Source organism: Canis aureus, chromosome 21, assembly GCF_053574225.1.
Source record: "Canis aureus isolate CA01 chromosome 21, VMU_Caureus_v.1.0, whole genome shotgun sequence".
NCBI classification, from domain to species: Eukaryota; Metazoa; Chordata; class Mammalia; order Carnivora; family Canidae; genus Canis; species Canis aureus.
This window is the reverse complement of record NC_135631.1, coordinates 1-15,016: the sequence shown is the minus strand read 5'-3', so window position 1 is coordinate 15,016 and position 15,016 is coordinate 1. Positions and strand designations below refer to the sequence as shown.

The 15,016-nt window shown below is 45.2% G+C and overlaps 1 protein-coding gene across 4 annotated transcripts; it reads left to right on the top strand.

Annotated features, from left to right (window-relative positions):
• The first annotated feature begins 1,694 nt into the window (after positions 1-1,694).
• Positions 1,695-13,967, top strand: LOC144292091 (uncharacterized). Of its 4 annotated transcripts, none has more exons than XR_013359604.1 (4): positions 1,696-3,088; positions 9,158-9,530; positions 9,813-9,949; positions 10,675-10,867. XR_013359604.1 is itself a non-coding variant. In XM_077861799.1 (4 exons), the coding sequence occupies exons 1-4, from the start codon at positions 2,782-2,784 to the stop codon at positions 10,756-10,758; spliced, it is 399 nt and encodes a 132-aa protein (XP_077717925.1). In that variant the 5' UTR covers positions 1,705-2,781; the 3' UTR covers positions 10,759-10,867. The 4 variants fall into 4 exon arrangements, 3 of the variants coding, with proteins under 3 accessions (XP_077717927.1, XP_077717925.1, XP_077717924.1); XM_077861799.1 differs by lacking the exon at positions 9,158-9,530 and having other exon boundaries at positions 1,705-2,818; positions 2,948-3,088; XM_077861801.1 differs by lacking the exons at positions 9,158-9,530; positions 10,675-10,867 and adding an exon at positions 13,842-13,967 and having other exon boundaries at positions 1,695-3,088.
• The last annotated feature ends 1,049 nt before the right edge of the window (positions 13,968-15,016 follow it).

The window sequence follows — 15,016 nt, the reverse complement described above, 5'->3', positions numbered from 1 at the left end:
CGGGATCGAGTCCCACGTCGGGTTCCCTACATGGAGCCGCCTTCTCCCTCTGCCTGTGTCTCTGCCTCTCTCTCTCTCTGCCTCTCTCTCTCTCTGCCTCTCTCTCTCTCTGCCTCTCTCTCTCTCTCTGTCTCTCAAGGATATATAAATAAATTTTTTTTTAAAAAAGAAAAACAAGAGAAAGGACAAAAAGCATACGATCCTCTCAAGAGTTGCAGAAAAAGCATTTGACAAAATACAACATCAAAAGCACAGTGGGTTTTGAGGAAATGTCTATCAACAGAATAAAGGTCGCTAGGAAGGCCCGCAGCTGACGTCATCCTCAAGGGTGAAAACCTGAAATCGTCTCCCCTGAGCAGGAACAAGCCAAGGAGGTCCTCTCTCAGCGCTGGAAGTCCTAATGTAGTCAACAGACAGGAAACAGCAAAGGTTCCACACCTGGAAGGGGGATGTCACACTGTCCCTATTTGCTGAAGACGCGGTACTAGAAACAGGAAACCCGAGAGCCTCCACCAAATCCTGTTAGAACTAAGGAGTGAGTTCAGTAAAGTCACGGGACACAAACTGACCCTACAGAGCTCAGTAGCCTTGCTGTGTCCCGACAATGAGCACTCAGGAAGGAAATGAAGGACGTGACTCTCTTCTCTGGAGCATCACAGAGAATAAATAATGAGACTGAACCAAAGGAGCACAAGACTTGTGCACTGAGCCACACCAGGCTCTGGGAGGCCGTCCTGGGCTCGTGGGGTGGGAGCCTCATCTTGTAAAAATGTCCGCAGTTCCTGAAGCCACCCTCAGTTTCAATGTCATTCCTATCAAAATCATGGTGGCAGATCTTAGAAATAGAAAAAAAAACCCATAACTTCCATCCGCCCCCACAAATGACCCTGGACAGCAAATCAGTATTGGAGAACAAGGCAGAGCGGGACGCAGCACTTTCCTATTTCAAATGCTGTCACAGAGACACAGGATAAAGCAGTGTGGTTCTCGGCCCCCGGCTGGCTCCGTTGGTTAAGCATCCTGACCTCACCTCCGGTCCTGATCTCGGGGTCGTGAGTTCTAGCCCTGGGCTGGGCCATGGACGAGGCGTGGCGCCTACTTAAACAAACCAGACCCACGGGGGGTGGTCCCGGCATAAGCTGAAGGAGCAGAGCAGAGAGTCCAGAAGGAAACATGCTCTGATACAACTGATTTTTTTAACTTAATTTAATTTAAACCCAATTAATTAACGTATAGTGTATTATACTTTCAGAGGAAGAATTCAGGGATTCACCAGTTGGAGATAACAGCAGTGCTCGTGACATCACCTGCTCTCCTTCATGCCAGTCCCCTGTTATCCCCTCCCCCCTCTCCTCCCCTCCAGCGACCCTCAGTTTGTTTCCTATGATTAAGAGTCTGTATTTCCTGCATCTGTTTTCATCTTATTTGTTTTTCCTTCCCTTCACAGATGTCCATCTGCTTTGCTTCTTTAATTCCACCTATGAATGACACCACACGGTCATTCTCTTTCCCAACTGACTTATTTCACTTAACATGATCCCTCTAGTTCTATCCACGTCATTGCAAATGGCAAGATTCCCTTCCCTTTGATAGCTGAGTACCATTCCTCTCTCTATGACCATCATCTATCTCCCATCCTCTTTATCCATCATCTGGCAGAGGGCACCGAGGCTCCTCCCACAGTGTGGCTACCGTGGACCCGGCTGCTGTGGACATTGGGGTGCAGGTGTCCCGAGTTTCACTGCATCTGTATCTTCGGAGTGAGCTCCAGGCCGTGCACCTGCCGGTCGCAGGGCGGCTCTATTTGTAACTTCCTGAGGAGCCTCCACACTGTTTCCAGGGCGGCTGCACCAGCCCACGGTCCCACCCACAGTGGAAGAGGGTTGAGTGAGTTTTGCAGGACGTGGTAAAAGTCTGGTCCACATTTCATTTCGCGTTCTGTGGGCTCCAATTCATTGTCCTTAAGTATTTCTGGGGAAGCAGGGTGTTGGGCTCCATTTCAGTGAGACGTTTCCGAAGCTCACAGGCCACAGCTGGAGCCTGGAAGGAGGCAGGTGCGGCCCGTGCGCGGGGCCGCCGCCTCCTGCATGGCCTCCTGCAGCGCCTGAGCGTCCGGCAGGGGGCGCCCGAGCCCAGGCCCCGCCCAGGGGGCGCGCATGCGCAGTAGGCCTCGTCTGCCTGCACTAACAGGAGCCCGCCTGTGCTGGGGAGGCCTGCGGAAGACGTGGGGCCGCGTCCACGCTGATGAGCCGCAACCTCCTCAGGACCCGCGGTGAGGCTTCAGGAAGATGTGGCGCCGCGTCCACTCTGGCAGGAGCTCCCGGGCCCCTCAGGACATAAGTTGAGGCTTCTGGAAGATGGGGGCCGCATCCACGGTGACAGGATCCCCGGCCACCTCAGAACCCGCGGGGACGCTTCGGGAGGACGTGGGGCCACGTCCACACAACAGGACGCTGACCTACTCAGGACCCCCGATGTAGACTTCGGGAAATATGGGGATGCGTCCATGCGGACGGAAGACCCCAGCCTTGTCAGGACCTGTGGTGAGGCCTAAGAAAGATGTGGGTGCCGCATCCACACTGACAGGAGTCTCTGGCCTCCTCAGGACCCACTGTGAAGGTTTGGGAAGATTTGGGGCCGTGTCCATGCTGACAGGAGCCCCCAGCCTCCTCAGGTCTTATGGTGAGGCTTGAGGAAAATGTGGGGCCACGTCAACCCTGACAGGACCCCCGTCCTCCTCAGGACCTGCACTTTGGCTTCGGGACATATGGGGCTGCATCTATGCTGACAGGAGCCCACAGCCTCCTCAGAACCCGCGGTGAGTTTTCGGGGGGACGTGGGGCCATGTCCAGGCTGACAGGAGCCCCCGGCCTCCTGAGGACCTGCTGTGAGGCTTCCAGAGGATGTGAGGCATAGTCCACAGTGACAGGAGCCCCGTCGTCCTCAGGACCTGCTGACTATGATTCAGGAACACGTGGGGCCACGTCCGCACTCACAGGAGCCCGGCTTCCTCAGGACCCTGTGGAGGACTCTGGAGGCGCCGTTGGGGGCCACGTCCACATCAGAAGGGACTACTCAGAACCACAGGGTAAGTGAATGGGTAGAATGAATGGTAGGGTCAGGGGAGGGGAGGCAGTTGATGGTTAGGGTTAGGTTAGATGTTAGGGGTTAGTGATTATGCTTATGGTTACAGATTAGAGGTTAGGATGAGGGGTAAGGGTAAGGGTCAGTGGTTAGGTGTTAGGATGGGGGTTAGGGATTAGGGAAAGGGGTTAGGGTTAGGGACAGGATTTAGAGTTAGGGTTAGGGTTTAGGCTTTAGGGATTAGGGCTGGAGGTTAGGAGTTGGGGTTAGGGTTATGGTTAGAGTTAGGGTTGGGCTTAGGTTTGCAGTTAGGGTTAGGGGTTAGGGTGTGAGTTAGGGTTAGGGGTTAGGGTTACAGGTTAGGGTTAAAGTTAGGGCTAAGTTTAGGGTTAGGGCAAGGGTTAAGTTTAGGATAGGGGTTAGGGCTAGGGTTAGGGTTAGTGTTTGGTTAGGGGTTAGGGTTAGGGTCAGGTCAGGGTCAGGGTACGGTTTTGGAAAAGGGTAAGAGATAGGGTTAGGGAGTGGGTTAGGCGTTAGTTTTAGGGTACGGTTAGGGTACACTTTGGGGTATGAGATAGGGTTAGTATTAGAGGGTTAGGGTTAGGGTACAGGTTAAGGTTAGGAATAGGATTTGAGTACATTAAGTTAAGGTTAGGGATAGAGGTTAGGGTTAGATTTAAGGTAGGGGTCAGGGTTAAGCGTTTAGAATAGGTTTAGGAGTTAGGGTGAGGGTAGGCAGGAAGGTTCAGTGAATGTGTTTGGGTCTTGGGGTTTGTGTTTGGTTTTCGATTAGTGATAGGTCTTGTTTAAGGGTTAGGTTAACACTGAGCTTAAGTGTAGGGTTAGGGTTATGTCTGTGTATGGTTAGAGTTTGGGTCTTGGCATGTGCCTGCACTCTAGACTGTAGACTGCACTCTGGACTCTAGCATCTTTGGCAGTTTAGTTTTATGCACTCTATTTAGGTTTTGGATTCAAAGATAGCCTGACTCCACCAAGTCAGTGGCCTCCCCAGAGAATCAAAATCCAGGCTTCTGCTGGGGTGAGAATTGGCATGGCAGGCTTCCCCTGAGCTGAGCTAAGGAGGGGATTTGTGGCTTTAAATACTCTTTATTTGGATTTTCAGTTGCCTTTCTGATTTTATCTCTTGTGCGCACATGTTTCATCAATTCTACCAATTATTATTTTAAAGTTTTACTTGAATTCCTGTTTGTAAACACAGTATGATATAGTTTCAGGTTTACCACATAGTGATTCAACCCTTGGATACAACGCCTGGTACTGGTCACAGGTGCCCTCCACTATCCCCATCCCCTGATTCCCCATCCCCCCTACCTTCCTCTGGTATTTATTAGTTTATTCTCTGTGGTTAAGAGTGTGTTTCTTGGTTTGCTTCTCTCATCCCCCCCCCTCCGCCCCTTTGCCAGTTTGTTTGGTTTCTTAAAATTCACATGTGAATGCAATTGTATGGTATTTGGTATCTGTCTTTCTCTGACTGTTCATTTAGCATAAGTCCTTTCCACTTCTCCCACGTCATTGTAAATGGCTTCATTTCATCCCTTCTGATGACCGAATGATGTCGCAGTGTGTATATTTACCACATCGTCTCTGCCCATTCATCTGTTGATGGACATCTGGGCTGTATCCACAGTTTGGCTGTTGTTGATAATGCTGCTACCAACACTGGGCTGCGTGTCCCTCTTCGAATCTACTAAACTACTTTTGTATCCTCGGGGTAAATACCTAGCTGTGCAATTTTGGAATAGTCGGGTAGCTCTATTTTTAACTTCTTTTTTTTTTATTTTTTTTCTATGAGAGAGAGAGAGAGAGAGGCAGAGACACAGGCAGAGACACAGGCAGAGGGAGAAGCAGGCTCCATGCACCGGGAGCCCGACGTGGGATTGGATTCCGGGTCTCCAGGATCGCGCCCTGGGCCAAAGGCAGGCGCCAAACCACTACGCCACCCAGGGATCCCCTATTTTTAACTTCTGGAGGACCCTCCACACTGTTTTCCACAGTGGCTGCACCTGTTTGTATGCCCACCAGGAGTGTAAGGGGGCTCCCCCTTCTCCATAGCCTCACCAACACCTGTTGTTTCTTGTGTTATTAATTTTAGCGATTCTGACGGCTGTCAGGTGACATCTCATTGTGGTTTTGGTTTGCATTTCCCTGATGATGGGTGACGCTGAGTGTCTTTCCGTGTGTCTGGCGGCCATCTGGATGTCTTGTCAGAGACAAAGTCCATTCATGTCTTCTGCCCATCTGCAGTTGGATAATTTGTGTTTAGGATGCTGAGATTTACATTTGCTTTATGTATTTTGGATACTAACTCTTTATTGGATGTGTTGTTTACAAATATCTCCTCTCATTTTGTATGTTGCCTTTTAGCTTTGGTTGTTTCCTTCACTTTGTGGAAGCTTTTCAATTTGATGAAGTCCCAATAGTATTTTTGCTTTTGTTTCCCTCACCTCAGAGGCATATCTAGAAAGAAGATCCAATGGCCAATGTCAAAGACGTTGCTGCCTATCTTTTCTTCTTTGTATGGTTTCAGGTCTCACATTTAGGTCTTTAATCCATTTTGAATTTATTTTTTATATATATGGTGTAAGAAAGTGGTCCAGTTTCATTCTTCTGCATGTGGCTGCCTGGTTTTCCCAACACCATTTGTTCTTATCCTGGGGTCAGGGTTAGGGTTTGTTGAAGAGACTGTCTTTGTGCCATTGGATATTCCTTCCTGCCTTGTTGTCGATTAATGGATCATATAGTTACAGGTTTGTATCTTGTTTCGGCTTTCCATTCTGTTCTATTGATCTAAGCGTCTCCGGTTGGGAGATTTTTGATTGCTGATTCAATTTCTTTGCTGGTTATCTGTCTGTTCAAGTTTCTTATTTCTTCCTTTTTTATTTTTGCTATGTTATATATTTCTAGGAATTGATCTAGTTCTTCCAGGTTCTAGGTTGCTGGCATATAATTTTTCATAATGTTCTCTTATAAATGTTTGTATTTCTCTAGTGTTGGTTGTTATTTCTCTTTTCTTCTGATTTTATTTGGGTCCTTTCTCATCTTTGTATCTTTTTTCTTTTTTAAATATTTTATTTATGTATTCATGAGAGACACAGAGAGGCAGAGGTATAGGCAGAGGGAAAATGAGGCTCCATGCGGGGAGCCTGATGTGGGACTTGATCCCCCAGGACCCCGGGATCATGACCTGAGCCAAAGCAGATGCTCAACCACTGAGGCACCCAGGTGCCTTGCTGATTCAATTCCTTTGCTAGTTATGGGTCTGTTCACATTTTCTATTTCTTCCTATTTCAGTTTTTCTCATTTGCACATTTCTAGGGATTTCTCCATTTCTTCCAGGTCTCCCAGTTTGTTAGCGTATAATCTTTCATAGTATTCCCTTATAATTGTCTTAGTTTTCTGGTGTTGATTGTGATCTCTCTTCTCTCATTTGTGATTTTATTTAATTAGGTCTTTTCTCTTTTCTCGTTGATAAGGCTGGCTAGGGCTTAATCCATTTTATTAATTATTTTGAAGAACCAGCTCTTAGTTTCGTTATTCCATTCTACTGTTTTGTTGTTTCTGTGTTGTTTATTTCTGCTCTCATCTTTATTTTTTCTCTTCTTCTGTAGGCTTTAGGCTTTGTTTGCTATTCCTTTTCTAGCTCCTTTAGGTGTAGGGTTAGGTTGTGTATTGGAGACTTCTTGTTTCTTGAGGTAGGCCTGTATTGCTATGTACTTCCCTCTTAGGACTGCCTTTGCTACATCCTAGAGGTTTGGAGAAACATGTTTTCATTTTCATTTGTTTTAAATTTCCTCTTTAATTTCCTGGTTGCTCCATTCATTCTCTAGTAGGATGTTCATAGTCTCCACGTATTTTTGGTCTGTCCAAATTTTTTCTTACTGTCGACTTTGAGTTTCATAGCATCGTGGTCTGAAAATGTACAGGGTGTGATATCAACCTTTTTGTACCTGTTGTACCTGTTGAGGGATGATTTGTGGCCCATGATATGATCTGTTCTGGAGAATGTCCCATGTGCACTTGAAAGGAATGTGTATTCTGCTTTAGGATGAAATGTTCTGACTGTATCTGTTGAGTCCGTGTGGTCCAGTGTGTCAAGGCTATTGTTCCCCTGTTGATTTTCTGCATAGACGATCAGTCCATTGCCATAAGTGGGTGTTAAAAGCCCCTGTCATTGTATTATTATCAGTGAGTTCCTGTACGTTTTTTGTTAATTGGTTTCTATATTTAGGTACTCCCATGTTGGCAGCATAAATATTTAGTTGTTTGAACTTGATAGAGAGTCTTTTTAATTATAAAATAATGCCCTTCTTCATCTCTTCTTACAGTATTTGTTCTTTCTTTTTTGAAATTTAAATATTTTATTTATTTATTCATGAGAGATACACAGAGAAGCAGAGGCAGAAACATAGGCAGAGGGAGAGGCAGGCTCCCCAAAGGGAGGCCGATGTGGGACTCGATCCTGGGATCCCAGGATCACACCCTGAGCCGAAGGCAGATGCTCAACCACTGAGCCACCAGGTGTCCCCCATGGTTTGGTTTCAAATCTCGTTTGTCTGATATAAGTATGGGTCCTCCAGCTTTCTTTTGATGTCCATTAATGTGATAGATGATTTTCCATCCCCTGACTTTCAATCTGCTGGTGTCTATAGGTCTAAGGTGAGCATCTTGTAGGCAGCATACAAATGGATCTTGTTTTTTTAATAACGATTTTATTTATGAGAGAGAGAGAGAGAGAGAGAGAGAGAGAGGCAGAAAATTAGGCAGAGAGAGAAGCAGGCTCCCCACCAGGAGCCCAATATGGGACTCGATCCCAGACTCCAGGATCACACCCTGAGTCAAAGGTAGAGGCTCAACCCCTGAGCCACCCAGGCATCCCGGATCATGTTTTTTAAGCCACTCTGATACCCTATATCTTTTGATTGGAGCATTTAGTCTATCAGCATTCAGAGTGATTATTGAAAGATATGAACTTAGTGCCTTTGTGTTACCGGTAGAGTTGGTGTTTCTGGTGATGTTCTCTGGTCCTTTCTAGTCTTAGTTGCTTTTGGTCTCTTTTTTTCCCCCACTAGAAGAGTCCCTTTTAAAATTCCTTACTGGACTGGTTTAGTGATCATGAACTCCTTTATATTTTGCCTGTCTGGGAAACTCTTTATCTCTCTTCTATCCTGAATGACACGCTTGCTGAAGAAAGAATTCATACAAATTGGACTCCTATAAAAAGAAATTTAAAAACATAAAAAACTTTTGCTATTATGATTGAGGAAAATGGCATTTTATGTTCAGAAATTTTTAATTTCATCCTAGGGAGATTAAATAAATTTTGATGATTATTCTTTAAAAAAACAAAAGAAGGAATTCTTGGCTGCATGCTTTTCCCATTCAGCATATTGAATATTTCCTTCCACTTCCTTCTGGCTTGCCAAGTTTGTGGACAGATCTGCTGCACACTGATTCATCCTCCCTTGTTTGTTAAGGACTACCCCCACCCCCAAAGCCCCACCTCCGCTGCTTTCAGGATTCTTTTCTTGTCTGTGTATTTTGTGACTTTGACTCTGATGTGCCTGGATGATGGTCAGCTTCTGTTGAATTTATTGGGAGTTCTCTGTGCTCTCGATTTCAGTGTCTGTGTCCTTCCTCACATTAGAGAAGTTGACATACTTTGTTCAAATAAAACTTCTGCCCCCTTTTCTCTTTCTTCATCTTCGGAGTCTCCTATGATATGAATGTTATTGTTTTAATAAGTGGCTGACTTCCCTAAGTCTGCCTCTGTGGTCCATAACCTTTCTTGTTTTTAAGGCTTCCAATTGGGACTGCATCTCAGTTATAGCATTTTTAACGTTGGCCTGACTAGATTTTAGTTCTTTTATTTCTACAGTAAGGGATTCTCTAGTTTTCTTCTGTGCTCTTTTTCCAGCCCAGCTGCTATCTTTATAATCATTGTTTTAAACTGTAATTAGACATCATATTTGTGTATTGATGAATTTCCTGGCTGTGAGTACTACCTCATGTTATTTTATGCAGGTGAATTTCTCCATCTCATTATTTTTTCCAGAAAAGAAAGAAGGAAGAAAAAGAAAAACCGAGAAAAACAATAACAACTGCCCTCCCCAAAAAACACCAGATTCTGTGTTTATTTTGGCCTGCTTGTTAAAAGATTCTAAATCCCGAAATAAGAAACACAATTAAACTACCATGAAAGTAAACAAACATAAGAAATATGTAAGGTACATACATAAAAATTAAAAGAAAGCAATTAATAAAAAAGAATCAAAGAAAATAAATGAAAATAAAGCACAAAGTACAAAAGAAGCTAGACCCTACTTTCCAGGCAGAGCTGAAGCTCTGCAGCCTCTGTGGTCCGACAACTTGGTGGCAGCGAGTGATCTGTGCGGGGTCTGTGGATGGGCCGTGGCGCTGATTGTCAGGTGCATATCTGCCTGGGAGATGCACCTCCGGGGTCAGAGGCGGGGTGGTCATCAGCGCCTCTGGCCTCCAGCCGGCGGCGCTGTGCTGCTCCCTGAGACTCAGAGCTGATGGGCAGGATGCATTTGGGGACCCTGGGTCCTCTGGCTCTGGGGCTGAGCATCCCACCCCCCAGTCTGCAGGGGCCTTCACAGAATAGCCTCCAAGCCCCCGGGTCTCCACTGCTTCTCGCAGAATCCTGCGTTCACTCTGCCTGCTTCTTTTGGTTTTGTTTTTTATCTCAGACGGTCGTGCCCAAGATTGCGAATCCGAGAAACCACCAAGAAGCCGACACCGATGCAAACACACGAGGGTTGATTTACACGCTCGAGCTTGGGTCCAAGTACACCCGACACAGCGGAGCAGGGACTTGGACCCCGAGGTGGGTTTTAGCTTAGTTTTAAGGGCTGGTCTCGGGGACCTCCAAAGGGCTGGAGAAATTCCTCAAGTTCTGTTTACATTTTGGTATGGGGCCTTCAAGGGCACTGAGCTCTGTTCTCATTCAATAGGGGCTTCCTACCCTTGGCCTGGGCTCAGTTTTTATTCTATTGTGGGGCTTTCTAGGACATTAAGCTGTAAACTTTTGTTTTTTTCCTGTAACTGAAGTAATGTAAATTTCAGCTCTTCTTTGCAGGGGCCTGGGATGGCTGGACGTGTGCTAACGCTGAACTTAAAGTGGAATGGCCTTAATTTTCTCGGCCTCCACGCGTTCCGTCCCATCCTATTTATCTCCTTCCTCCTTCCCCGGAGCTCCTAAGAGAGCAATTGCAAATGACCTCAGCATGGCAGCCTGTGTTGGGGGACAGGCCCAGGGATTTGGGATCAGGAGCGCGGCGTCCTGGGCTGTGCAGCGGGATTCGATGCTGCAGACTCTTATTCCCTAAGGCTATCTTGACAACTGACTTTGTACATGGAAAAGTTCTCCTTTGTCTTTAAAAGATGAAGAGGAGTCAAAGCGTTTTTTCTCTGCCCATCTGATTGCTCAGATTCCAATCTGAGACGTATTTCCTGTTAATAAGGATAATTTACTATCCGTAGTACTATGGTTAAAATATTATGACACAAGTAATTCAGAGGGATGAGGGTTTCTCATCTCTTTCTTCACAGCTCAGTCACTCATCAGGAAATGCATCTTTACGGATTTGGAAAGAACCGAGAGACATTATTACCAATGGTCCTCTTATTACGTGAAGGATTCTTCCCTGAGATTCTTCCCCTGTTTCAACTGACACTGAAAAACTGTGAACTCTTTGGAAGACAAATGTCAAGGAAATAAATGTTATGCATTGCTAATTTTAAATGCACTTGCAATATGGTGTCTATTATAATAGAAGTATTTTTATCTGATTTTTGCTATTTATTATCCTTTCCTGCTTTTCAGATTGAGGAGGCATTATACGTGTTCATAAGTGTTGTTCTTTCCCTCTGATATAAAAATCTTACTTTGTTCCCATCGAAGGAACTCTTTAAGAATAAGGCAAAAGTTAAACTATTCTTAAAATGTCTTCACACTTGGAGCCTGATTCATTTAAGTCAATTTTCAAAATAAATCTTATTTATTTTTTTTAATAAATCTTATTTATTAGAAAAAAAAGATTTATAGGGAAATTGAGAAGATAGTACAGAGAATTCTCATGCACTTGCACTCAATTTCTCCAATTATTGATATCTTATATCAGTACGGTACAAATATTAGCTAATGAATCAATATTAAAATATTTGCATTAACCAAAGACCATACTTTATTCAGATTTCCTTAGTTTTTGCTAAGTTACCATCCCTCATATCACATTCCATTTGTCCTCATGTTTTCTTAGGCTCCTCTGGATTGTGACAGTCTTTCAGCCTTTTCTTGTTGTTGTTGAACTGGAACACTTTGAGAAGTAGAGTATTTTGTAAAATTTCCCTCAGTTGGGACATGTCTGTTGTTTATCTCATGACTGAACTGTTTTTGTGGATTATATACAGAGATATACTGCCATTTTTATTATATCGTATAAAGGATAAATACTATCAACATGATTTTTCAGTCTTGGTATCGATCTGATCATCTTGCTGAGGTAATGTTTGTCAGCTTTCTCCATAGTAAAGTGATTCTTATTCTTCTTATTATTATTATTATTTTAACTTTTTCATAATATATTTTTTAGAAGGAAGTTACTATGTGTATTCCACACATAAGAGTGGGAAGCTACGCTCATCAACTTGAGGGTGGAATGTCTGTACAAATTGTTTGAAATTCTTCTACATGGGAGATTTCTCTTCCTTCTGGGTTTGTTTGTTTGGTTGTTTGTTTCTTTTTCAAAGATGTTATTTATTTATTTGAGAGAGAGAGGAGAGAAAAAGCATGAGCGAGAGGGCCAGAGGGAGAGGGAGAAGCAGGTTCCCTGCTGAACAGGGAGCCTGCCTTGGGACCTGGATCATGATCTGAGCCTAAGGCAGAAGCTTAACTGACTGAGCCACCTAGGTGCCACCCTTTCTTTCTTTCTTTCTTTCTTTCTTTCTTTCTTTCTTTCTTTCTTTCTTTCTTTCTTTCTTCTCTTTCTTTCTTTCTTTCTTTCTTTCTTTCTTTCTTTCTTTCTTTCTTTCTTTCTTTCTTTCTTTCTTTCTTTCTTTCTTTCTTTCTTTCTTTCTTTCTTTCTTTCTTTCTTTCTTTCTTTCTTTCTTTCTTTCTTTCTTTCTTTTTTAATAATAAATTTATTTTTATTGGTGTTCAATTTGCCAACATACAGAATAACACCCAGTGCTCATCACGTCAAGTGCCCCCCTCAGTGCCCATCACCCATTCACCCCCACCCCCCACCCTCCTCCCCTTCCATCACCCCTAGTTCATTTCCCAGAGTTAGGAGTCTTTATGTTCTGTCTCCCTTTCTGATATTTCCCACACATTTCTTCTCCCTTCCCTTATATTCCCTTTCACTATTATTTATATTCCCCAGATGAATGAGAACATACAATGTTTGTCCTTCACCGATTGAATTACTTCACTCAGCATAATACCTGCCAGTTCCATCCACGTTGAAGCGATGGTGGGTATTTGTCGTTTCTAATGGCTGAGCAAGGCCCACCTTTTCTCTTCATCTTCTGAGTCTCCTATTATATGAATGTTATTGTTTTAATAAGTGGCTGACTTCCCTAAGTCTGCCTCTGTGGTCCATGACCTTCCTTGTTTTTAAGGCTTCCACTTGGGACTGCATCTCAGTTATAGCATTTTTAACGTTGGCCTGACTAGATTTTAGTTCTTTTATTTCTACAGTAAGGGATTCTCTAGTTTTCCTCTGTGTTCTTTTTCCAGCCAGCTGCTATCTTTATAATCATTGTTTTAAACTGTAATTAGGGCAGCCCGGGTGGCTCAGCGGTTTAGCGCCACCTTCAGCCCAGGGCGTGATTCTGGAGACCCGGGATCGAGTCCCACGTCGGGCTTCCTGCATGGAGCCTGCTTCTCCCTCTGCCTGTGTCTCTGCCTCTCTCTCTCTGTGTGTTCTCATGAATAAATAAAATATTTAAAAAAAAATAAACTGTAATTAGACATCATATTTGAGTATTGATGAATTTCCTGGCTGTGAGTACTACCTCATGTTATTTTATGCAGGTGAATTTCTCCATCTCATTATTTTTTCCAGAAAAGAAAGAAGGAAGAAAAAGAAAAACCAAGAAAAACAATAACAACTGCCCTCCCCAAAAAACACCAGATTCTGTGTTTATTTTGGCCTGCTTGTTAAAAGATTCTAAATCCCGAAATAAGAAACACAATTAAACTACCATGAAAGTAAACAAACATAAGAAATATGTAAGGTACATACATAAAAATTAAAAGAAAGCAATTAATAAAAAAGAATCAAAGAAAATAAATGAAAATAAAGCACAAAGTACAAAAGAAGCTAGACCCTACTTTCCAGGCAGAGCTGAAGCTCTGCAGCCTCTGTGGTCCGACAACTTGGTGGCAGCGAGTGATCTGTGCGGGGTCTGCGGATGGGCCGTGGCGCTGATTGTCAGGTGCACATCTGCCTGGGAGATGCACCTCCGGGGTCAGAGGCGGGGAGGGCGTCAGCGCCTCTGGCCTCCAGCCGGCGGCGCTGTGCTGCTCCCTGAGACTGGGCCGGATGCATTTGGGGACCCTGGGTCCTCTGGCTCTGGGGCTAGCATCCCGCCCCCCAGTCTGCAGGGGTCTCCACAGAAGAGCCCGAAGGCCCCGGGTCTCCGCCGCTTCTCAGAACCCTGCGTTCACTCTGCCTGCGGGGGAGCTTCTTTTGGTTTTGTTTTTTTTATCTCAGACGGTCGTGCCCAAGATTGCGAATCCGAGAAACCACCAAGAAGCCGACAACAAAGCAAACACACGAGGGTTGATTTACAGGCTGGACCTTGGGTCCAAGTACACCCGACACAGCGGAGCAGGGACTTGGACCTGAGGTGGGTTTTATCTTAGTTTTAAGTGCTGGTGGCGGGGACCTGTAGAAGGGCTGGAGCAAGTCATCAAGTTCTCTTTACATACTGATATCGGGCCTTCAGGACACTGACCAATGTCAGGATAGGGTTAGGGTTGGGGTTAGGGTTAGGGTTAGGGTTAGGGTTAGGGGTTAGGGTTAGGGTTAGGGTTAGGGTTTAGGGTTAGGGTTAGGGTTAGGGTTAGGGGTTAGGGTTAGGGTTAGGGTTAGGGTTAGGGTAAGGGTTAGGGTTAGGGTTAGGGGTTAGGGTTAGGGGTTAGGGGTTAGGGTTAGGGTTAGGGTTAGGGTTAGGGTTAGGGTTAGGGTTTAGGGTTAGGTTAGGGTTTAGGGTTCCGGGTTAGGGTTAGGGTTAGGGTTAGGGGTTAGGGGTTCGGGTTCGGGTTAGGGTTCGGGTTGGTTCGGGTTCGGGTTCGGGTTAGGGTTCGGGTTAGGGTTAGGGTTAGGTTCGGGTTAGGGTTCGGGTTAGGGGTAGGGTTCGGGTTAGGGTTCGGGTTAGGGTTCGGGTTAGGGTTAGGGTTCGGGTTAGGGTTTAGGGTTCGGGTTAGGGTTCGGGTTAGGGTTAGGGGTTAGAGGTTAGGGTTAGGGTTAGGGGGTTAGGGTTCGGGTTAGGGTTCGGGGTAGGGTTCAGGGTTAGGGTTAGGGTTAGGGTTAGGGGTTGGGTTAAGGGTTAGGGTTAGGGTTAGGGTTAGGGTTCGGGTTAGGGTTAGGGTTAGGGTTAGGGTTAGGGTTAGGTTAGGGTTAGGGTTAGGGTTAGGGTTAGGGTTAGGGTTAGGGTTAGGGTTAGGGTTAGGGTTGGGGTTAGGGTTAGGGTTAGGGTTAGGGTAGGGTTAGGGTTAGGGTTAGGGTTAGGGTTAGGGTTAGGGTTAGGGTTAGGGTTAGGGTTAGGGTTAGGGTTAGGGTTAGGTTAGGGTTAGGGTTAGGGTATAGGGTTAGGGTTAGGGTTAGGGTTAGGGTTAGGGTTAGGGTTAGGGTTAGGGTTAGGGTTAGGGTTAGGGTTTAGGGTT

Bases quoted from the DNA above. Each gene is read 5' to 3' on its own strand.
- LOC144292091 (XM_077861798.1), top strand. From the start codon at position 2,960: ATGATTCAGGAACACGTGGGGCCACGTCCGCACTCACAGGAGCCCGGC. The intron at 3,089-9,812 runs GTAAGTGAATGG...TTTTTATCTCAG, and splicing joins GGACTACTCAGAACCACAGG to ACGGTCGTGCCCAAGATTGC. The intron at 9,950-10,674 runs GTGGGTTTTAGC...CTTTCTTCACAG, and splicing joins GCAGGGACTTGGACCCCGAG to CTCAGTCACTCATCAGGAAA.